We start from the raw sequence: 23,992 nt of genomic DNA on the forward strand, positions 1-23,992 counted from the left end.
GGGTTTACCTTGAGGTCCAGGTTGGCCTCCAAAGCCAGGATCTCCTCTCTCTCCTTTGGCTCCGTCAAACCCTGGACGTCCCGATCCTCCTGGGAGGCCTGGTTGACCTTTAGGGCCTGACAGATGCATTGATTTAGTTTAATATCCAATTTGTACCAAATATGTATTGTAGTCCCTTAAACGTCCAAAAACAGGAAATTATGATTGCTGCCTGAACAAAAGATAAAATAATTGGAAATTATAGAAAATCAAACTGTTTGGATATAGATTGGAGAAGTTTACCGATCCCCAGTTCACATGGGCTGAAAGGAGACGTTCTAGAAACTGTAAATTGTTCCTGCTGGGTTCTCACATAGGTTCACCCATTTATTAAAGTTAAAGTTAGTTTTTATTAATCCCCTTAGGGAAAGTATTCCTCTGCATTTTGACCCATCCTAGAATTAGGAGCAGTGGGCTGCCACACTGAGTGAGAGCATTGGGGGGTTGGGTACCTTGCTCAGGGGTACCCCAGCCCTTTTTGGCCGGGTGGGGATTTGAACCAACGACCTTCTGGTTACAAGTCAAGTTCCCTTTCCACTTGGCCACGGGCTGCTCTTCTCTATTCTGCCAATTTAAGGAGCTGTTTCAGGAGAAGTTCTGAAAAAGGTCCAGAACTGAAGAAGCCACTCCACTCAAGCGAGTCCACTTGACTACAGCTAATACCAGATATGGTCAGAGTTCCAAACCATACAGGTGAGGGGGTGTCCGTAGGATTTTTGAGTACATTTGTAGGCTTTTCTCCCACACCAGGCACCGTTAGGAACAGTATTGCTCTTCTGACAACAGCGATACTGTACACACATCTCGGTAACAATACAAGAAAACGGCATTAAATCAAAACTCTGATGAATTTTACCTGGTCGTCCAGGTATGCCGGGGTATCCGGGGTCTCCGATCTCACCAGGTATGGTGCAAGGTAGCACTTGGCCTGGTAGCAGTCACATACAAGTTAGCACTCACACAATCAATACACACGTCAGTACACACACAGTAAACAGGGAACACTGATACACTGTTACAATACTAAAATAAATACCTAATGAAGTGAAAAAATACTTCCAGACCTGGTGAAAATAATATAAAGAAACCTAATATTAAGGCAACAATGAATGAACAATGAATACATGATGATAATAGATGAGAAATATACATATGACAAATATATATATTTAAAAAACCAGGCCTGTTTAACATGGTAAAGGAATATTTCAGGTTATTTGAACAAGGAAAAACTGATTTTTAGCAAACTCAACAAAAGACTTGTGGAATAAAATCTATGTCAGTTTACGTCTACGATATTTCAAAAACATGTTCACGTCTTTATCTCACTGTTAGACAGACCTTTCCCAACAGGTACCTGAAGTTTGTAAAACCACTCACTCTCCAACACAAAACCCCACATAGAAAATCAGTGATTTTAGCTCACGGGGACACAGGAGCTGCTGGTCTGCTGCTGCCTCGTGTGGTCACTTTATGTTACTGACTTGAATCTGAACGTAGGTTTTTGAATGCAGAATTTTACAAAATAAGACATTTGAACTTAGTGATGGAGGCAGCAGTGGATCAACAACTCCTGTGTGCTGTGATGTTAAAATCACTGATTTTCTCTATGGGGTTTGGTGTGGGAGAGTGAGTGGTTTTACAAACAAAACAAAAAGTCTGTCTAACAGTGAGATAAAGACATAGATATCGTAGACTTAAACTGACTGAGTCTTTTGTTCAGTGACTAAACTCTCAGTACAGGTGGCGCTGACTTCTGAAAAACCTGAACTACACCTTTAAAACTTTAAAACTCTGTCACGAACGTCTCTCCTCTTGATTGTCTTCCACTTCCATTGATGACCGCTCGGCTTTAACGCGTGTTAATCTGAGTTAAATCATGAACAGCTGAAGGCTTAATGTCGTTAGTAGCAAATTCATCAACGTATTATTAAAGATGATGGGTGGACTAAGACATTAGGTTGTAATGTAAATGATTGTTGGTTTCATTTCTCCCTCCCTCCCTCCCTCCCTCCCTCCTCGACCCTCACTGGTTAAAAGCATGTAGCAGAGGCAGGGCTTTGAAAACATGCGGCAGGTTTCAGCAGCTTTGACTGGAGGAAGAGGAGAGGACGAAGCCAGAGCTGTCAATCATCCACTGACTGCGGCTGAATGGAACCCCTGTGACGCAGGGAGCGAGAAGCTTCCATCAGCTCCGTCATGAACAAATGATTGACAGCAAGTCCGTCATTACATTTCACACGATCACTAGTGTCCAAGGGTAGGTTATCGCAGATTTGTACTTTGGATGGGTTTATCGCAATATTATTGAAATTGTATGAATGTGTTTTCATGATGCATAAATTGGGGCGGAGCCTTCTGTCTTTAATCTACCTGCATTTGGTTTGTATCCTCCGAAAAATCACATGACCAGATTAACAGATTACCAACAATTTGTGATGTAACAAAACAAAAAAATCATTCACAGAATGTGAACAAAAATTTACAAAATGACGTTGATAAAATTTTGCAAAATGCAATCATACAAAAACACGTTGTCCAGTTTGAAATAAAATTATGTTAATAAAAATGTACAAAATGTTGTCAAAATTTACATTGGAAAATTTCTTCTCACCAATTTTTTTTAACAAAATTTTGGAACGTTAATGACTAACATTACAAAAAAAAGAATTCACAAAAAGTGAACACTTTTACAAAACTGTACTTCGGAGATATGTTGTTACCAAAAACTAGCTAAAAAAATTTGTAATGAACATAAAATGGGCGTTAATATTTTGCAAAATGCATTGATACAAAAACAAATTTTTACAAAATTTTGCCTTGTTACAAAACAATTTTATGTTGGAAAATTTCTTATCTGACCAACAAAAATGTACAAAATGATGGAATAATACAAAAAGTTTCTTTTACCAAAACATTTGACAAAACCGTGCTTTGTTAGAAAAAACTATTTCCAAAAATTTGTAATGAATATAAAATGGATGTTAAAAATTCTGCAAAATGTAATGACACAAAAACAAATTTTTACAAAATTTTGACTGATAGACATTTTGTTATTAATGTTTTAAACAGGATTTCAAATTTTTTTGGTCTTGCTACAAAACAAATTTACATTGAACAATTTTGTTACAAACACGTTACTAACGCTGCGAAATAATTCACAAACGTACAAATGGACGTAAAAACAGATAAATCTACTTTTTTTGCAAACCTTTGCTTTGTTACTCACGTAAAGCTTATGTTATGCTACGCTATGACTGGACAGATGCAGCTCCCCCTTGTGGCACTTCAAGACAAATCACTATGACTGTACGTTGGCGAGCTACAGGCGACATTTTAAAGTAACGATTTTCCGCGTTCACAATTGAAAAATGATTGATTAGACTTCATGAATCCACCAGAGACTCAGCTGCTCGTCAATTGACACACACAGATTTGGTTTTTTTTTTGGTTTTTTTTGTTTTTCTGGTGGATGACAAAAATCATTTACCCACCCGTTCCCTCTTCGACGTCAATAACCCCTTCACAGCTGTTTTCACCTGGACAGATACACATGCACAAGAGAGGTCAGAGGTCACAGTGGTGGGTGGAGAGAGAGAGAGAGAGAGAGAGGTAGAGAGAGATAGAGAGAGGTAGAGGGTGGCAGCATACAAAGCCAGTCAGGGTCACTTGCATGCGCCGACAAAGCCATTAAACACTTTTTCATCATCAAACAGATTTTCAGCAAAATCAGCTTCACTTTCATTCAATGAATTAAAGGCTCATTCAGTTAAAAACGGATTATTGTCCTCGACAGGAACGAGTGAGTGAGACGCTGATCACATGACCAGTCTCTCTCCCTCTCTCTCGGTTCCTGCGAGACACAATAACCTCGGTATTAAAAGCAAAAATGAATCAGTGGTGTAAGCTTCAGCGTCACATTCTGCACTCACTCAGCTGTGTCGTTTAATCTCAGAGGAGAAGAGAGGGATGAGATTAGGAGAGAAGGTGATGGTGACAGAGTTAAAGCCCATTTCTGCAATTTTATTTTTGCAGTAAAATAAATAGAAAGAACAGAATAATTCACTTAAAAAAAGGAGTGCTGAACTCTGTCGCCATAGAAACACCCACATGTCCCATTAATCTTCATCAAACCTTCTCTGAGACTAAAGAAGCACAGTCATCATCATCGGATTATAGATTATAGATTATTGGCTGCAGGAGGAGCAAGTGTTGAAGCTCATTAATGGAGACCATTAATCGTGGAGTTACAGCTTCAGCTGCTGCAGTCGAGGTTAAAGGTCAGGAGGCTGAAAATCCCTTCACGTCCTGGACCTCACTGTCGTCTAATCTGGATTAGACCAGAGTTTTCATTGGCCACAGACGACAGGGATTAAAAAAAACAAAGTTTGAAGTTTGTGAAGCTCTGGTTCAGGATGTTAGGATGACGTTACCATGGCAACTACAGGGTATGGAGGATGAACAGTAACGGGATGAGATGGATTATTTTGGTCAAGTTTTCAACCTGCGGAGAAAATGTGTCATTACACACGCACGCACGCACGCACGCACGCACGCACGCACGCACGCACGCACACACACACACACACACACACACACACCACCGCACACGCATACACACACACACCGCATGCACACACACACACTTCTTAGTCCTCGTCATCACTTACCTCTGGGTCCAGGTAAGCCCGGTTGCCCCGGTAACCCAGGTATCCCAGGCTCTCCAGGTTCACCGCGAAAGCCGGGGGTTCCGGCGTAACCAGGTCCAGGCTCGCCGGGCCCACCGGAGCGACCTTTAGACCCCGGGAATCCTGGGAAACCTTTCTCTCCCACTGTGCCGTAACCACCGTCACCCTGGAGGAAGGAAAGGAAACAAGGAGAGACAAGGACAGGGAAGAGGAAAGGAAGGGAGGGAGAGGAAATGAAAGGAGGAAAACAATGTGAAAGACAAGGAGAGAAAGAGACACGGAGGAAGGAAGGAAGGAAGGAGGGAAGTAAGGAGGGAATGAGCAAGAGAAAGGAGGAGGGAAGGAAAGTAAAAGAGGAAGGGTAAGGAAAGGAAACACCAAAGTGAAGGGAAAGGAAATGAGAGGTTAGGAAAAAGGAAAGGAAAATAGAATAGAGCAGAGGAAACAAGGAATGGATAAAAGGAAAGAGGAGAAAGAGTAAAGGAATGGAAAAGAAAGGGTCAATTTAAATCGTTCCATGAAAAAACTGAAGGGTCATTTAAGTTGTGTGATGTCATCACACACCGGGGGTCCGGGGGATCCGGGGAATCCGGGCAGTCCGTCTCTGCCGGGTTTTCCTGTTTCTCCGTTTGGTCCTCTCAGTCCAGGATTCCCACGCTCTCCTTTCACACCCAAACCCAGGTTAGGATAGTACGACGTCCCCTTCTCTCCTTTACGACCAAACACGCCCGGATCACCGCGCCGACCCTGGAGCCCGGGGGGGACGGCACATCGCATTAACCCTTTAAACATCACAGTTTACGTGTGGAGCTCAGATGCTGCTGAAGGTCAGACTCACAGGAGATCCCTGACCGCCGCCGTATCCAGGAGTACCAGGGTCACCACCCTCTCCCTTTGGTCCCGGGTATCCAGGTCTGCCGTCAGGTCCGGGGGGTCCGCGCACCCCCGTCTGCCCCGAGGTCCCGCCCCCAAGACATGCACAGTCACCAGGGTCACCTGCAGGACGAGAGAACCAATGAGGAGAGGAGGACAGAGGGCTAGACGATGAAGATAAAGGGTTGCGTTGGTTCTTAGCAGGGGAGCAAAAACCAAACTATGCCTTTAACGCAATCAAGCCAAAAAAAAAGCGATAAAAATACAATAAATAAGACGAGTGTGTAACCTGTGAGGCCTTGGAATCCAGTGTCTCCTGGTGGTCCTCTGGCACCTGGCAACCCAGGCTGTCCCGGGTAATTATTGATGCCACCTTGGGGATAACCTGCACACACACACACACAAGTTAGACCGCGTTGACTCAAGGATGATCCTCCAACACTGTGTTTTTTTTGTTTGATTTCACACTTTGATCAGAAGCTGAACATAAATTACTGACGTTTTTTTTTTTTTTTGTTTGGTCTCAGAACTTGACGTTTTTCAGCCTCATTGAACGCAGCACAGAGCAAACACAGCTTGTGGTCATGGTGTGAAACCAGGGTTAGTTTGCACCGTGTGTTTGTTTGTCACATCTGACAGAACATTTCCAGCTGCTGTTGCAAGATGACAGACGCTTATTTTTTTAGTGACTTAAAAAAATAAAGCATTTAGTCGTTTGTTTTTTGTTCTTGTTGCTTTTTTTTGTCCATATTAAAACTATTGGAACAGCATGAATTCAGTGATTTTACATTGACTATAATGGCCCAGAGCTACTTGGCAGAAGCAGCATGCGGAGCGTGTTGCAGTTTGGCACCAACACACACAAAGGGAATAAACGGCTCAACACACTTCATAATAAAAGTCCATTTTTAAGGTAAAAACTTCATCATCGTACTTAAAAGTAGGGTTTGAAACGTTCTAAAATTCACTGTCACTGTGACCCATAACCTCCAAAATCTGTGTTCCCCTAACAATGTTTGTGCCACACCATGTTGGTAATAACATGAGCTCAATATGACCTTGACGTTTGACCTCTGACCACCAAATTCAAATCTGTCCATTTTTGAGTTTGCACCAGATTCAAAGGTCTCCCTGGAGGTGAAACAGGTGATTGCAAGGCGGTTACAGCGACCTCAATCTTCGATATCTTAAGGTTGCGCCGACTTTGACGACGGCCCAATAAATTCTGGTCACGCGTGAGTCCGAGTGAGCGTTTGTACCAATTTTGAAAGGATTTCTTGGAGGCAGTTGTTCAATATCACGTTTCTTCGGAGGAACCTTGTTTGGTGAGGTCACAGTGAGCTCAAACTTTGACTGTCTAACGAGCTCCTTAAACACAAGTAAACGTTTCTACCAAATCTGAAGAAAAGTTTGAACGTTTTTCTCTGATGTTTGTCGGGGATAAATCGCTAAATTCAAATAGCATTGACCACCATTACCTAGGGATTTAATCCTTGGATGTCAGTGAACATTTCTACCAAATTTGAAAGAATTCCTTCATGGTTGATACTTGAAATTTTGTGCTCACAATATCTCACAATCTTTATCCTCCAAAGATTTGAAACAGTTAGCGTCAGCTAGCGCCAGTTAGCGCCAGTTAGCGCCAGTTAGCGTCATTCTCTTCCTTCGTTCGTTGTGTTGGTGCCAACAACATAAAATCCAAAAAAAAGATCCCTGTAGCGAACACTGCCAAGCATTAACGTCCATGTAAAATCAGTGAATTCTGTTGAGAGCAGGCGAAAGCAGCAGCAGCAGCAGCAGCTCAGAGTTCAGAGACCCTCGCCTGCGCTCTCCTCAGCGATACTTACCACCGCAACCCAAACAGACAAAGCACCGACGGCAGCCAGGTTATTGCCTGCTGAAAGTTGTGTTGGGCGTTTGCCGCTGGTTTTCAAGTATTGCCATGGCGGTCATAGCAATATGGCTGCCTAGGATACCTGTTTTTGACTGACCTTTGGGCAAGACAGGATAGATGACGCAGGGATCACCAGTCAAGCCTTGGAGGACATAAAGTCAGTCAGCCATTGTGGTTTAATGTCTGCGTTTAGCTCCTAGCTTCACCTGGTTGTGGTATTTTAACGGTAATCTGCTTGAATGTTTTAAAATCTGGTCAACTTCAGGAACACTGCAACTGAGATGTCTTCACTGGGACCATGACTGGAAAGCAGTAAAAAAATAACCAGGAAACCAGGAATAACCATGACCATCACGTTGATGAATAAGTAGAAATATTGTGTCTCATTAAAACGTGAGCTGGTGCAGGTCTGCGGTTTGCAGAAATACACAATCGACTGTGACGTGGAACCCGCTTCTTATCTCAGAGCTTTTTTTTAGTGGATTTTGTGTGAACATACTGGTGGGGCCTGGAGGTCCAGGAGGCCCGATGGCTCCAGGGAGTCCTGGAAAGCCTGGGAGTCCTTCAGATCCGTACGGTGTTGCGCCCCGGTTGCCTTTCTCTCCCTTTGGGCCGGGGGTCCCGGGGAAACCTCGAGAGCCACCACGACCTGTGGAATCTGTTCAGAGGAGATCAATCGACAGGTCACGTAAAACTGAGTGGATTCTGATTAAAAAAGACTCACTGACACTTACCCAGCACTTCTCCTGGTCGACCTGGCTGTCCTGGCAACCCTGGAGGTCCCTGATCACCTCGGGCACCGGGCAGACCATTATAACCCGGGTCACCACGTTGCCCTGCAGCCAAACGATAGATCAATAAACTCAATAAGTGGGTTTTCATCTTTAGAAGCTCGTTTTAGGTATGTTAGCCAAGCAAAGATTGCTAAAAACAATTGGCCGATTCTTTTCCTTAAAACGAGAAATTTGGAATCAATTTAAGAATATTTGACTTTTTTATTTTTAAGTGATTTCTTTTTTGGGAAATCCACTTCAGTCAATAACTGTGTGTTACCTTGAACAGATGTGCCCTGCTCACTAATGTAGGTTGGAGGTCCAGGTTGTCCGGGGTCTCCTTGGTCGCCCTAAAGGACACACAAATTCAGGAAGAAAAACATCACGTTAAGGAAAGTGATATATATATATATATATATATATATATATATATATATATGTATATAGATAAACACAAACACACACTATTTTATTTTACCTTGGGTCCGATGTATCCTGGTTGACCAGAGAAACCCGGATCCCCTCTGAATCCCTGCATCAGAAGAAAAAATATTAGTTTGAAATTTTCACTTATCATTTTAAAATATACATACATATAAGTATAAAAATTCATGTCTGGGGTGACATGAGGTCTAAATACTACACAAACAACACATTCTTGAGTATTTATATTTCATGCAACTAAATACTTCAACTTCACTTCATTTCAAAAGGAAATATAAATATATATGACACTAAAAATCTCTATGTAAGAAAATGGTTGGAAAAACTTTTTTTTTAAGTTTAAGTAGTATTTCAGGAAGGTTTTTTTTTACTTCAAATACTTGTGTATGTACTAATCTACATTTTCTAAATGTTTCAGTACTAATAAACATCTGTGTTCATATTACGATGCCTACCCTGCTTCCTTGGGCGCCAGGTGGACCGTTAAAACCTGGAAGACCCTGTTTGGTGGAATCACAAAAATCACCACAGAGGAAGAGGAGGAGCAAATGTCATATTTAAACACAAAGGATTGGAACACTACAAATGCTACAGTCAGTTTGCTCTTACTCTTGCACCGGGGTATCCAGGAAGGCCCTTTTCTCCATATTCACCACTGTAACCAAAAGGTCCCTGAAAATAAAGATAAAAATAAAAATAAACAATGTCTCCGATCCAGAGTAAAAGGGAAACAATTTAAAAAAGGACTAAAAAAAGAAGGTATTTCAGTGAAATTGAATTCAAACAGCACTTACAGGTGCTCCGGGGGTTCCGTCGAATCCTCTGACCCCCTTCGGACCAGGTTCTCCCTGCGCAGGAAGGACAGAGACAGCAATGAGTTCACTTTAAATTATGAAGGATCACATACTCACCTTTACATGTGGAATCTAAGTGACCCTAAATTACACTTGCAAGACGAGTAGTCTGTACTATCATAGTACTACTACAGTTAAAAAGTACCAAGTTTTGGTACCTGCTCTAGCACCAGGTACCAGGTATCAGGTACCAGGTACCAGGTACCAGGTACCAGGTACCAGGTATCAGGTATCAGGTACCAGGTACCATCCCCAATGGAGCAAAAAACAAAAAAGAAACCCAGTAGATTCAAGTGGAGTCGAGCTTAAACTGTATGACGGAAAAAAAACTTTTAGCTTAGCACCTTACACTTAGCTTGTGATATAATATTATGTCCCACAATAATGATAATATCATGACACAGCAATTGTCCGACTACTAATATGTTGTAAGACAATCAAATAACAATGCTTTACAGTGTTTTTTGTAGCACAAGATGAAGCAACAAAGCCGTTAGCTGCTAACAGCTAACAGCTAGAGTAGCCAGACTCTGAGCTAGCTCCTCTCCTCTTTTTTTCTTTTACCCTATCTCCTTTGTAGATAGTGAGCGTTTGTTCACTTCTCAGCGATCCGTCACCGGGGGTTCCACTTGGACCAGGAAGACCCACGTCGCCCTGAAGTCCGAGATACACACAACAAACAAACCATTAGCCAAACAGGAGGGGGAAAGGAAGGAAGTAATGATGGGACAAGAGAACATACCAAATATAATATCAATACTGTGTGAGGTTGAAACCTGTTGGTGTTATTCAATCATTACACCGGATTCATTTTCTCTGCCTTAAACTGAACTTTGCTGTCTTTGTTCCCTTCAACGTAAGCGAGGTCACTGGAGAACAGTCGTGTCCTGTTAGCCCAGTAGCTTAGCAGAAACACGCAGACCACGTCAGGACCTGACTTAAATGACTTATGTTACGATCCTGTCCGTAAAAGTAAAGTAACTCTATTAAGTAAATTCAACATTTATGTATATAAACATGTTTACATTTATTTCCTGCCCTTACTACAACCTGCTTGTAGTTTTATCATAAAAGAGAAACAAAAAAAGACAAGTTCAGTGTTTGCTTTACAAAAAACCTCCATAAAAGCTCTTCATCAGCTAACAACAGTTCGTACCTTGTCTCCTCTTTCTCCGCGATATCCTTCACCACTGCTCCCCTAAAAATAACAAAGGTTAAAAGGAGAATATAAAAAATAAAAGTATGAAAAAAAGTCTACTAACACAGGACATTACTTACCATAGGCCCTGGGGAACCAGGAAGACCAGGTGGGCCCTGAGGACAAGAGGTCAAAGTCAGACTAATGCTTAAACAAATAAACAAACAAATAGTTACGTCATTATAAAATATGCACAACGTCTACACGGAATAAAAAAATTAAACATTTTCCTCACTTGTGGTCTAACAACTAAAAAGTAGTTTTGTGATATATTAAGAGGCAAAGATAAGTTAGGTTAACGTACGCTGTAACCATCAGGTCCTCTTGGACCAGGGAAACCTGTTGGACCATCAGGACCTCTGTTACCCTGGAAACATAAAAGAAACCAAGTCAGATCACAGAATAAATCATGAAACGACATACAAACTTTGTGGTTTACTAACATTTAGTTCAGTCAATATCAGTTTTCCCTATTTTGTTATACTTCATAATATTCTATCTATTTTAATTATTCTTGTGCGTGAACTGTTTATTTATGTGGTTTAAGTGTCAACAAGAACTTCATATTATTGAAGTATAATATTTTACAGTGTACAGAAGAGAAGAGAAAAGTTAAAAACTCACAGGTCGACCGTCAGGTCCTGGCACACCTGGATAACCCTGAAAGAAAGAAAGAAAGAAAGAAAGAAAGAAAGAAAGAAAGAAAGAAAGAAAGAAAAATCACTTCATATACATTAGGTTTAATAAGATTTTAAGATCAACTTAAAATGTTTTTTTTTTTACATTATGGGTTTTTAGACATGACAACAAATGTTTTCTGGATCAGAGGTTTGGAGAATATTTACATCCATTTGTACACAGAATTGAAATTATAGTCCTTTTTTTTCTCCTCTACCACATTATTCCTGAAGCACCACCTAGTGGCCAAACACCAGTAAAGCAGGTGCTGATTCATGCATGTGCCACTTCAATGAGTGATTTAAAAGATGACCCAAAAATATCTGTTTGGTGTTAATGTTACTATTATCCTGAGGGACTCTAATTTCCCAAGGGGCAAAAATAAACTGTCAGTTGTGCAACTGTCTAAATTTAGTGCCACAGCTTTTGTAAATTCTAATTAAATAAACGGTCTGTTTTTGTCAACAAAAAAACCAAAACTCTGAAACTTATTAAAACCAGATCAGAGCAGATCACATAAATGTTTGTAAAAACAAAGGATTAACATATTATTCTGGCAGTTAAAAATCAGCCTTTCCATGCATGGATAGCTGTTCTGCCCCCTGGCGGTTGGCTTAAGTTACAGTTAGAGTTACAACTCGTTTTTGCCTTTCAATTTTACTTAAATATTTAAACATTTTGAAACAAATTTGCAGGTTTTGGAAATTGTGACACAAGAGTTTAAAGTCTTTTTATCCGCTTCCTACACGAAAGAGAAATTATTTATGCAGATTTACACCAGCATACTCGAGTACATGAACATGATGTCAATGTTCCTTACTGTGGTTCCATCGTCTGAAATGTATCGGGGTTCTCCTTTCTGGCCCTTTGGCCCAATTGGCCCCTGTGAGAAAAGCAAATAAACAACACAACGCCATCAGTTTCCTCCTCCATCTATAAAATCTTCAAATAATAATAACAGGAGAATTAAAGTTTGTTCTCACAGCATTTCCAGGGAATCCAGGTGGTCCAATGCCGTAACCAGGATCTCCGGCTTCTCCCCTGGTCCCGTTACAACCGTCGAGTCCAGATGGCCCTCGGCCACCAGGCAGACCCGGGTGACCCTACAGAGAGAGACATTTCAAGAACAAACACAATATGGAAACTATCGCAAAATAACTCACATTTTATCAAAGATGAAATGAAAGTGAAATGTTTCCAACCCCAATGTCATCATTTTCAAATAACTAACTAAAAATCAGCACAGGAACATTAAAAAGCAAAAATAATTCAATACAAGTCAATAATGTAAAAAATATGAGGCTTTTCCAGCTATTTTAACTGCTCTTGATAGAAATAAACCTTTAGAAATAAAATAAATCAAAAAGCACAAACACGCAGATTACTAAGATAAGAGAACATAGTCATAGTTACAGGATCTTTTTTTTTTTTTAAAGTTATTTAATTGAATTAGAAATTGAAAACAACATTGTTGTGAAGTGTCATTGTGTGTTTGTGTGAGTGTATTTTGTGTATATATTGTTTACTCACTGGTACGCCGTCAGTTCCTTGGAATCCAGGAACACCCATTGGTCCCTAAATAGAAACAATTTTTCTGATTTAAATACAGGTTTAACAGCGACAACTGCTGGTGAAAACATGTTATATACATATATACATATGTATATATACATATGTATATATACATATATATATATACACACTAGGGACAGGTTGCTGCACCCACTTTGTCGCCTTTAACACCGGACGGCCCCTTCAGTCCAATATGGCCCTTCTCTCCTTTGGGCCCTTGAGGCCCAAGGCCCCCGCGTGAGCCCTCAGCTCCACTGGATCCAACATCACCAAGAGGCCCCGGTCGACCCTGAGAAACAAAATACAAGATATTATTGCTGAATGACTTTTAAAGATTTAATCGAGTTTGGTTAATATTTATGAAAAACTACAAAATTCTGCTTTAAAAACCCCCAAAAAACCTTGTTAAAACACTCAAGTGCATGTTTAGTTTTAATTAAATCCATCGGATGGTAAAGTTGCGATATAATATCACCACACTCACAAAGCAAATATCATTTTCTTTTTTAAATAAACACAAAATTAATAAATGAAAAAACATAACTCGAGATTTTTGTTTGACCCAATTATCAATAATAATAAAAAAAGTCTCAATATTGAGGAAAAAAAACAATGTTGTGACTGTTTTGGTTATGTAACATTAAAAAGTAAAGACTTAATATCTGTTGATTATGATTATAAAAACATGTTTAGAATTTTGATTTAGTAAATTAATATATTATTTTTGATTTAATTTTTTAAAAGGCCAAAAAAATATGTCTGTTTTCTCTTTAAATGTTCCTGGCAGGCAACACTCTGCACTACCCACATTGTTCCACACGATGGCAGTAGCAAAACACAAAACCCCTAACCTTAACATAAACCATGTCTCGGACCAGCCAGGATCTAAATGTCCTCACAAGTCAAAATGTCCTCAAAAGACAGGTTTAAAACCAAATATTAACCGCACAGCCGATCACACAGACACACACACACACCTGACAACCTGCCATTAGCTCGTCTTTTACACAGTATGAGAGGGAGAGCAGACAGATGGAGGGAGGAAGAGGAGGACAGAGAAAAAGACAGATGTCTCCGTTTGGGTCAAAGTAAAGTCACTGAGTTAAAAACGTGCCTGTGAAAACTCAGCATAAGTCATGTGTTGTGTCTGTACCCGCACTTGAATAGTTTTAATACAGTACGTATGTATAGATGTTTTTTGTTTATTATTTTATTGACATTCAGTCCAAAGAGACAAATTAGGGAGTATTTTCAAACAGTAAAATGAAATATTTTTGAATGACTAAATTGACGTTTTATTTGCTTCTTAAAGTGGTGTTTGAAAATATTGCAACTTTGTTTATACATGTATGTATATTTATATATATATATATATATATATATATATATATATATATATATATATATACATATATACATATGGGAAAAACAAAATTACAGTTACTTTTTATATTTTAATTTACACATACCTTTATAAATACTGTTTTTCTTTGTTTTCTGAATCTTTTGTCACTTTTTATTTGACTTTTATTGGAATAGTAGATCCATGATAAAGACTATGGGACTGAAATGAATTGCAATAAAATCAGGCTTCCAACTTTTCCTGATCACAGATGCAAGAATAAGTTTTATAGCGAAATATTTAGTGTCATGTCTGCACTGAAAATATATTTCGATAAACTTGACAAAGAGAGGATTTGTTATCGTGTGCAGTGATGTCACTGACACTGCTGCTGCTGCTGCTGCGGTTTCCAGCCCACGTGTCCTCAGGCTGCTGCTGCTGCTGCCTGGTTTCAGACGTAATGACAGGGTTGCACCAGGTGGAGGCAGCTGTCTGGATCTCAGCACACACTAACACCTGGTTTTCACCTGAGGGAAATATGCAGGCGTCTCGCAGGGAGACACTTTCTCTCACGCCTTCCCTTCTCTTCACTTCCACCTCCTGACACTGATGAATTATGTTTGTGTCTGTGTTCATGCATCACTTCTCCTCAGGGTCGAGGGGTCACCTCTGCAAAAGCCCTCTCCCTCTAGTGTCCATTTTTCTGCTCACTGGGTCATTTTCAAAGACTCGACTGTCTGATGTGACTGTTTTAAGTCTGCGATATCTTTTTCCTGTTGAAAATAAAGTGTTCTTTTCTCTTTGTAAACCACTCACTCTCCCACACCAAACCCCATAGAGAAAATCAGTGATTTTAACATCACAGTACACAGGAATTGTTGATCCACTGCTGCCTCCATCATTAAGTTCAAATGTCTTATTTTGTTCATTCGGCATTGAAATCATTTGTTCACATACACCTCAGTGACACAAAGTGACCACACGAGGCAGCAGTAGACCAGCAGCTCCTGTGTCCCCGCGAGCTAAAATCACTGATTTTCTCTATGAGGTTTGGTGTGGGAGAGTGAGTGGTTTACAAACTTCAGTTTCCGGGCTAAAATCTGTTTTTCAAGGCTGGTTCTCGGCAGCAGGGGGCGCTCACAGCGCAGTCAGTGTTGACTGTGATTCGGTATCTCTCCAAAAAACAACTTAAACAACCCCCTTTAAATAAGGAACATTTCCCTCTGGTGAGCAGATTGAGGAAAGACGCGACGATTAAACGCTAATCTTCAGAGAATCTCTTTGATGCTCGTGTGTCTTTGAGCATCTTTTGAGTTTGTGCAGGAGGAAGTGAGGTGAGTTTCACAGTAGCATCTGTTTATTTCCTAAAATGGTATGGAATTAAAAGTGCAGAGGATCACAGAGGGAGAGGGAGCGGGGATGAAAGAAGGGTTCGGATAAGAGTTCAAAAATAACTCAGTAAAGACAAAAAGGAGCGAGTTTGGATCAGGAGGCTGTTCTGAACAACGGCCACAGGGGGGCGACCTAACATGACACACTGGCCTTTGACCTTCAGTGGAAAATACATGTCAGAATTTAGGCTTCAAAATGATCAATATTTTGTCAAAGTGTTAGTAATCGGACTATGAATCACATGATCCAGGTAAGTTAGTCCGACTAAGACTAGCTCCATTTTAGTCTGACTAAATGTTTATATTCAGGAGTAATCGGACTATGAATCACATGATCCAGGTAAGTTAGTCCGACTAAGACTAGCTCCATTTTAGTCTGAGTACATGTTTATATGCAGGAGTAATAGGACTATGAATCACATGATCCAGGTACGTTAGTCCAACTAAGACTAGCTCCATTTTAGTCTGAGTAAGTCTTTACGTAATCGGACTATGAATCACATGATCCAGGTACGTTAGTCCGACTAAGACTAGCTCCATTTTAGTCTGAGTAAGTGTTTACATGCAGGAGTAATCGGACTATGAATCACATGATCAGATGCGATGGTCAACTAAGACTAGCTCCATTTTAGTCTGAGTAAGTGTTTACAAGCAGGAGTAATTGGACTATGAATCACATGATCCAGATGCGTTAGTCCGACTAACCTAGCTTCGATTTTTAGTCTGAGTAAGTGTTTACATGCAGGAGTAATCGGACTATGAATCACATGATCCGTGCGTTAGTCCACTAGCTCCATTTTAGTCAGGTAAGTGTTTACATGCAGGAGTAATGGGACTATGAATCACATGATCCAGGATGCGTTAGTCCGACTAAGACTAGCTCCATTTTAGTCTGAGTAAGTGTTTACATGCAGGAGTAATCGGACTATGAATCACATGATCCTGGTAAGTTAGTCCGACTAAGACTAGCTCCATTTTAGTCTGAGTAAGTGTTACATGCAGGAGTAATCGGACTATGAATCACATGATCCTGGTAAGTTAGTCCGACTAAGACTGGCTCCATTTTAGTCTGACTAAGTGTTTACGTGAATAATTGCCTTAGTTTTTGAACAAAATCTGACTTTTAACATGAATGTGGTGTCTCACGGTGGACACTCCTCACCCGCTGGCACGTCTGCGTGTTTTCACAGCGGTCTGAGCTCGGACTCTTCGTCACCTTCATCCTCATCACCTTCCAGCAGACTGGTCACTTTAAAGGCTCAAATCCCCCCCAGCACAAAAGGCCACAATGAAGTCTATTCTGCCGCACTAAGCTCTCGGCGCTGAGCGCTTCCTGACCGAGGACGGACAGATTCTCCATGAGTGTGAAAAACAAAGTCACACACACACACACAGCTCGTATTGTTCTGAGTGTGACGCGTGTGTGTGGGGAAGATTTTAGCTGTCGCACCATGTGCGCTCTGGTGGACACTGACGGGTCTTTTTGGTTTTGTTTAGTCTGAGAACCAGGTTAAAGGCGTCATCTGTTTCCCTGTCTGCCCCTCCACGACACTAGGTGGCGATATAACCCTTCCATCTTACATTAGTCGGAAATGTATTGGTCGAAATTTTCTTGAATAATTAGTTCTTAATTAGCTAATTATTACAAATGAATTTAGTGTTGATAAATGTTGCTTAAATCAATACAACTTTATCTTTTCATCTAAAATTCTCTTCCCTTTATTTTGACGACCTGTTTCAACCAGTCATAGATTTAGATGGAACTATTAAATAAAAAAATAAAAAATCTAATAGTTAAATTCATTGATTAATACTTTAAAAAAAAAAAATTTCATCTCTACTCCTTTGGCAGTAATATTATTTTATTGAATGGCTGTTTTATGACTTTTTAATTTATTGTGTTGCGTGAACTTTGATGTTTTTTCTTTTCTTTATTCTTCTGTACAGCCTGTACATCATAAATAAAAGTGAGATTGGATATTTTACGGCCATCATGTTCTGGTGACATTAATGGAATTGTTTTTAAAGTCTATTAAATTTGAAGAACGACAGCCGCGTTCACAGCTCAGTCTCACAGCAGATTCCCACGACAAACAACCTGTTTGTCTCTTTTTATGCAGGTGCTTTTTCTCCTGCAATAAAAAACCCATTAGCTTCACTTCACAACACAGACATTTTGTCTTTTATTCAAATAAAACGTGTTCTGATTTGACTGCAGTATATTTTAAAGTCAGTCTGTCTGTGAAACATCGGTGTGATTGAGTTTAAAAGGATGTTACACTGCAAAGAACAGATGGTATTAGCGCGTATGGCTCCTTTAAATGTTTAAAGGTGTAGTTCAGGGGTTTTAAAAGTGTGGCTGTGTGGCACTGTGTGCGACCCCTCCTGCTGAAGGCTCACTCTCAGGGACTACAACATCTACATCACATGTTCGCGTCTTTATTTCACTGTTAGACAGACTTTTCCAACAGCAAACTGAAGTTTGTAAAGCACACCAAAACCCCATAGAGAAAACCAAATACATTTTTTTTATAAAAACCCAGACTGAGCTCTGAATTTAAGAAACATAATCATCTCAGAGTCTAAAAAGTGTGGGGCCTAAAATTGAGCCTTGAGGAACACCGGGATTCAACATATAACATTGTTAAATGAATGCTGACGAGTTCTGAACTGACCAAAGTAAAATCGAATAAAGGAGTCAGACAATAAACATGAGTCTGTGTGGGCGGAGCCTCTCAGAGAATGACGCAGATCCCACTGATTAGACGGTTACGCTTTACCCACGTCGAACGCGACGCAATTTTCTTTCACGAAATTGTCGACATCACGTACAGAAGTCAACGCGAGTCCTACGGAGACGTGAAATGAGCTACATATTTAAACTTTGGTCGCGTTTATCGGCGGGTAAACGTGAACAATTTCGCGAGCGCAGTCACATGTGGGACAGAATCGTTCACAGAAGCAGCAAGTGTGAGTTTTTCTGATTCAATCGCTCAGAGTTTCTCTCACTTTCCCTTTTATTTGTTTATAAGACGGAGGAAAAACAAAACGAGCTCCAACGTTAGCTGCCCTGTCTGTGTGTGTGTGTGTGTGTGTGTTGGTGGGTTAGATTCCTGCAGTATTTGTTAACATCATGTACATTCTTGTTGTATCAGTGTGTGAGCGTCTGCCTCAGCAGGAACTGATCCTCCACTTATCTCCTCTCTCTACTCCAGAGACAGACAACACAGTCGCGTTTCTCCTCTTCCTCCTCGTCCTCCTCTCACTCTCTTCAGATTCCGCCAAGAAAGTCCCAAAAGTCCAACAGTGAGATAAAGACGTGAACCTGTTCAACGTGTAGTTTAATCACTGACCTCGTCAGGACCAGTGGTCCTCATGGAGAACAAAACCTGGTCTTAAATGCGGCAGAACCTCATTTCTGAGGAACTCTAAGTGAAGTTAAGGGTTAAGATTTGAACGGTGGTCCTGGGTTAAGGGTTAGTGACGCGGCTTTGTTTCAAAACTCAGAAAAACAGCTGCACCAGCAAACCTGTGTGTGTGTGTGTGTGTGTGCAGTCATTACTGCATTAAATCACATGAGCCTATAAAATCACTAACAGCCACTTTAGTGCATTCCAGTACGTGTTTGTCCCTTTGCATAAAGTGTGTGTTCAACCACTGAACCCCACAAGCTCTGTGTGTGTGTGTGTGTGTGTCTGTGGCATTTTTCCACGTATATTATTATATTATATATTATATTCGCTTCTTCGTCGTCTTCTTTTCTTCCTTTATTAAATACGACGTTAAAGGGGGCAGTGGAAAGATATCTGATTGATTCACATCATATTTGCTTGAAAAGAAATGTCCAAAGCAGCCATGTGAGGGCGGCAGAGAGCAGTGCACCCGCTAAATAATAATATATATATATATATATAAACATGCATTATTTACATATATGATTTTTTTATAATAGTGTGAGCGTGTGTGTGTTGATGAAAGTGATGAGGAATAAGAAGGTTCATGAAGAGGACACACACACACACACACACACACAGGAGCCCCTGACCTTCTGGTCTACGTTGGCCTTTGTGTCAGTTGTGACCTCTGACCTTTCCTAGACTTTGTGTCGACTGAATGACTGTCAGGTGTGTGTGTGTGTGTGTGTGTGTGTGTGTGTGTGTTTGAAGATGAAGCCTAAACAAAGACCACCACCATTCTTAGACCAGAGGCCTCAAAAGGATGAAGAGCCTGATAAAATACCAGCCAGGGGCCCAAGTGTGTGTGTGTGTGTGTGTGTCTGTGAGTGTGTGTGCGCCTCTGTGTGTGTTTAAAAAAGTTTGAATGACATGTTATTACTGATAACACTGTACTCTAGATTACTCTGATCTGTCGGATCATCATCCTCCATGTCTCTCTCACACGCACACACACACCGCACGCACACGCACACTTTCACTCAGATTAAAAAACACGTTATTACGTTATTACTCATTTCTTTGACTTGTCTGTGGCCGCGTGTCACTTTGCTGTTGTTGTGTGTCTCTGACTCACTGCTTTCACTATCCCGTTGTTCTCGGACTGCATTTGCAAATTTACGGCACTTGTGACGCAGAAAAAAAACGCTGAGTCGTTCCTCGCGTGTGTCTCTGTTTGTGATTGACACAGACGGAGGTCGCACTAAATTAAATAAAGCACTGACTTCCTGCACACACACACACACACCTCTCTGACCTCTGACCTTTGGGCTTTAGCCAGTAGCAGAGGATGTTATTGAAGCTCATGGATTTAATGTGACACAGATATTGAAGATCTGTGTGTGTGTGTGTGTGTGTGTGTGTCTGTGTGTCCATGAGAAACAGAACTTCCAGAAGCTTCTAAATTTAACACTAAAGTTTCTTCATCCGCTTTGACAAAGACACAAATCTGAAAGTCGCCGTCTCTTTCTTCTCTTTGCTGTTTCTGGGATGTTTGTGTTCGTGCCACAGTTTTGGCTGCAGGACTTTTATTCAGGTCATGCTGCCATGTTGTGGCACGCCATGCTCCTGCTCCTCCCCCTCCTCCTCCTCCTCCTCCTCTTCCTCCTCATATGCATAACATCAGATCATAACTGATCATTGAATCGTTGTCACTTATAAATCTGCCTGAAAAAAAAGTCATGGAAATAGTTTCTTTGCTTTAGTTTGATGATCAATTTCTATGATTATTGATGTTTTTATTATTGATTTCTTTGATTATTGATTCCTGTGATTATTGCTGACTCACTTTCCTTGACTGAACATGAACGCGTTTTAAAAACAGCTGTTTTCCCAGTGACTGTAAAAGAAGATGTTTATTTATGTTGTTTCAACTTTTATTATCGTAATGTTTTCACTTGTTTCACCAGATTTGGATGAAAACGTCTGGTTTTAATGATCGGGTCACTTTGTTTGTTTGTTTGTTTTGTTTGTTTGTTTGTTTGTTTGTTTGTGTCCCTGCAGCTCACAGCAAACGCTGACTCAGCAGAACAGAGCCCTGAGTCACGTGACCCTCGTCTCTATATGATTTACCTACAGTAAGTGTAGGTTTGCGAGTCAGACAGTAATTGTTGTTTAGATTCAGGCTGAAGGGGGCGGGGCTTAAGTGAGAGGATTACAGTTAAAGTGTGAGGTGAGCACACACACACACACACACACATTCAGTGCAGGACTGAATATTAATTAAAGTAAATGTTTGGCCTCATATTCAAAATTGAAACTTATTCTCTTTTTTTAAAGTTTCTTTAAATTTAAATGTTAAAAATAACAACTGTTGGTGTTTTCTCGTTTCATTTTCTCATCTTTCCCTGTTTTCAAAGTTACCAAACAAATTAAAGTCATTAAGGAGCGTTGTGGTGGAGTGGTGGTTCTCACCGGTGCCTCACAGCCAGCAGGGTTGTCAGTTCGAATTTTTTCCCTCTAAAGTTTGGGAATTTTGGAAATTTTCCAAATTGGAAACTTTTCCTCGGAATTACAGGAATGAAGAGTAATTTTTTTAATGATCACATTCAGGGCGTTAAACTTTTTAACGTGACCTGTGGAAACATTTAAGATAAAAAACATTCCTGTCTTCACACAAAAGCAGCAGCAGCTCAGTGATTGGCCGCCTGCAGGAGCCACTCTTCAGCGCAGCGGCGTGGAGGCGTGGCCTCCGCAAACCCTTTGATTCACAGCGGGTTCTGATCATATTTGCGAGCAGCTGTGAGATGGAAGTCGCAGATAGGAGCGTGAAGCTGAGCCTCCAGGCTCCGTTCTGTCACAATCAAACCAAAGCTGAAGATTCCGCTCATTAAATGAACCGACAGAGGCTCCAGTGTGTGTGTGTGTGTGTGTGTGTGTGTGTGTGCACTGACACGGCGCTCACCAAACTCACCGCAGTTCTGTGGGATTGTTTTGTTGCCACATAACACAGTGAACACCCTTCACTTACAAACTACACGAGATAATCACACTGATTCATCTGATAATTAAAAAATATCAACTATATATATATATATATGTATAAGTATATATGTAATCTGAGTCTACGATATCTTAAGAACATGTTCACGTCTTTATCTCACTGTCTGACAGATTTTCCAACAAGAAACTAAAGTTTATAAAGCACTCACTCTCCCACACCAAACCCCATAGAGAAAATCAGTGATTTTAACATCACAGCACACAGGAGTTGTTGATCCACTGCTGCCTCCATCACTAAGTTCCAATGTCTTATTCTAGTGAGTTCGGCTTTATTGATCGTTCACTCAGGTTTACCTCAGTGACACAAAGTGTCCACACGAGGCAGCAGCAGACCAGCAGCTCCTGTGTCCCCGCGAGCTAAAATCACTGATTTTCTCTATGGGGTTTGGTGTGGGAGAGTGAGTGCTTTCCAAACTTCAGTTTCCTGTTGGAAAAGTCTGTGTCACAGTGAGATAAAGACGTGAACATGTGACGTAGATATCGTAGACTTAAACTGACGTGGAGTTTGTGAGATAAATCTTTTGTTGTGGCTAAAATGTTTAAAACAGCCTTGTTTTCAGGGATGAAAACCTTCAAGTGTCTCAAATGGTTTCACTGCATCTCAAGAAAAATCCTGAACAACTTGAACTTGTCTCGATATTGATGATTATGATATTTTTGGCTCTTGGCAGGGGAAAGGACATTAGAAACAGGACATGACGACTCACCCTGCTGCCTTTCTCTGGGTTGCACTTGCATCCTCTGCTGCAGTCCTCACCTGCACACGGCTCATTAAAGTCGGTTTCCTGAAGGAAAAACAGAGGAAAAACTGATGTTACAGCTGATGCTTCGATAATGCATGACGACGGTTTCGTTGTATTCAATTACACAAACATCCCAACACTCACACAAACAAAATAAAGGCAGGGAGGAGACACAGATGCTGTATTTATACAATGGATCACTATAAAATAAAGAGAATAAAACAGGATTCAGCTATAGAAATCAGACAACGACGACTGACTCGTGTGGAAATGAAGATTCCTAAAAAGCTGCATCAGTGACAGGTCGTTTAAAATGTGAGGAGGATTTAACGCTTCAGACCCAGAGAAAGTGTAACTGTAAACCTGACATGCAGCATCAGGTTCTTCTGGTCTTTTTTCCATGTGGTAAAAAAACCTTTATTTTGTTATATTATTATATGTATTGTGCGTCTCGTGTGGCATGTTTTTATCGCCTTAGTGTTTATTTTCTGATTTTAGCCAAAAAACAAAACCACTCATTCTCCCACACCAAACCCCATAGTGAAAATCAGTGATTTTAGCTCATGGGGACACAGGAGCTGCTGGTCTACTGCTGCCTCGTGTGGTCACTTTGTGTCACTCAGGTATATGCAAACGAAGGATTTTGAAAGCCGAATTAACAAAATAAGACATGTGAACTTAGTGATGGAGGCAACAGTGGATCGACGACTCCTGTGTGCTGTGATGTCAAAATCAGTGATTTTCTCTATGGGGTTTGGTGTGGGAGAGTGAGTGTTTTACAAACTTCCGTTTCCTGTTGGAAAAGTCAGTCTAACAGTGAGATAAAGACGTGAACATGCTCTGAAGATATCGTAGACGTAAATTGACAAAGATTTTATCACCTGAGTCTTTTGTTAAGAGGCTAAAATAGTTTTTCTATAAAGTAAAAACCTGACTTTTTCTATAAGCTGCATGTATTTGTCACATTTGTCCCTCTCTCTCCTCCTGTGCAGTGAATTGCAGATTAACCTTTCGTTGACGGGTTAGCATTCCTGGGATAACTGCTAAA

The 23,992-nt window shown here is 40.6% G+C and overlaps 1 protein-coding gene across 4 annotated transcripts in view; it reads right to left on the bottom strand.

Annotated features, from left to right (window-relative positions):
- col4a6 (collagen, type IV, alpha 6) overlaps positions 1–23,992 on the bottom strand; it is a 72,484-nt gene that overhangs the window by 9,403 nt on the left and 39,089 nt on the right. For 2 of the 4 annotated variants that reach the window (XM_044020370.1, XM_044020369.1), the window contains exons 4-28: positions 22,909–22,986; positions 13,168–13,302; positions 12,972–13,016; positions 12,425–12,544; positions 12,262–12,324; positions 11,388–11,423; positions 11,068–11,130; positions 10,844–10,879; positions 10,722–10,763; positions 10,130–10,219; positions 9,506–9,559; positions 9,321–9,383; positions 9,167–9,211; positions 8,746–8,799; positions 8,548–8,617; positions 8,229–8,330; positions 7,994–8,152; positions 7,592–7,636; positions 5,890–5,985; positions 5,566–5,723; positions 5,292–5,474; positions 4,710–4,893; positions 3,534–3,578; positions 896–967; positions 9–116 (exon numbers count right to left, since the gene is read on the bottom strand). In XM_044020370.1, coding sequence (XP_043876305.1) covers positions 9–116; positions 896–967; positions 3,534–3,578; positions 4,710–4,893; positions 5,292–5,474; positions 5,566–5,723; positions 5,890–5,985; positions 7,592–7,636; positions 7,994–8,152; positions 8,229–8,330; positions 8,548–8,617; positions 8,746–8,799; positions 9,167–9,211; positions 9,321–9,383; positions 9,506–9,559; positions 10,130–10,219; positions 10,722–10,763; positions 10,844–10,879; positions 11,068–11,130; positions 11,388–11,423; positions 12,262–12,324; positions 12,425–12,544; positions 12,972–13,016; positions 13,168–13,302; positions 22,909–22,986 — 2,146 coding nt within the window. The remainder of the gene's footprint in view (positions 1–8; positions 117–895; positions 968–3,533; positions 3,579–4,709; positions 4,894–5,291; positions 5,475–5,565; positions 5,724–5,889; positions 5,986–7,591; positions 7,637–7,993; positions 8,153–8,228; positions 8,331–8,547; positions 8,618–8,745; positions 8,800–9,166; positions 9,212–9,320; positions 9,384–9,505; positions 9,560–10,129; positions 10,220–10,721; positions 10,764–10,843; positions 10,880–11,067; positions 11,131–11,387; positions 11,424–12,261; positions 12,325–12,424; positions 12,545–12,971; positions 13,017–13,167; positions 13,303–22,908; positions 22,987–23,992) is intronic. The other 2 variants (XM_044020371.1, XM_044020372.1) reach the window with 2 other exon arrangements.

The sequence above is a fragment of the Solea senegalensis genome, linkage group LG3, assembly GCF_019176455.1.
Source record: "Solea senegalensis isolate Sse05_10M linkage group LG3, IFAPA_SoseM_1, whole genome shotgun sequence".
NCBI classification, from domain to species: domain Eukaryota; kingdom Metazoa; phylum Chordata; class Actinopteri; order Pleuronectiformes; family Soleidae; genus Solea; species Solea senegalensis.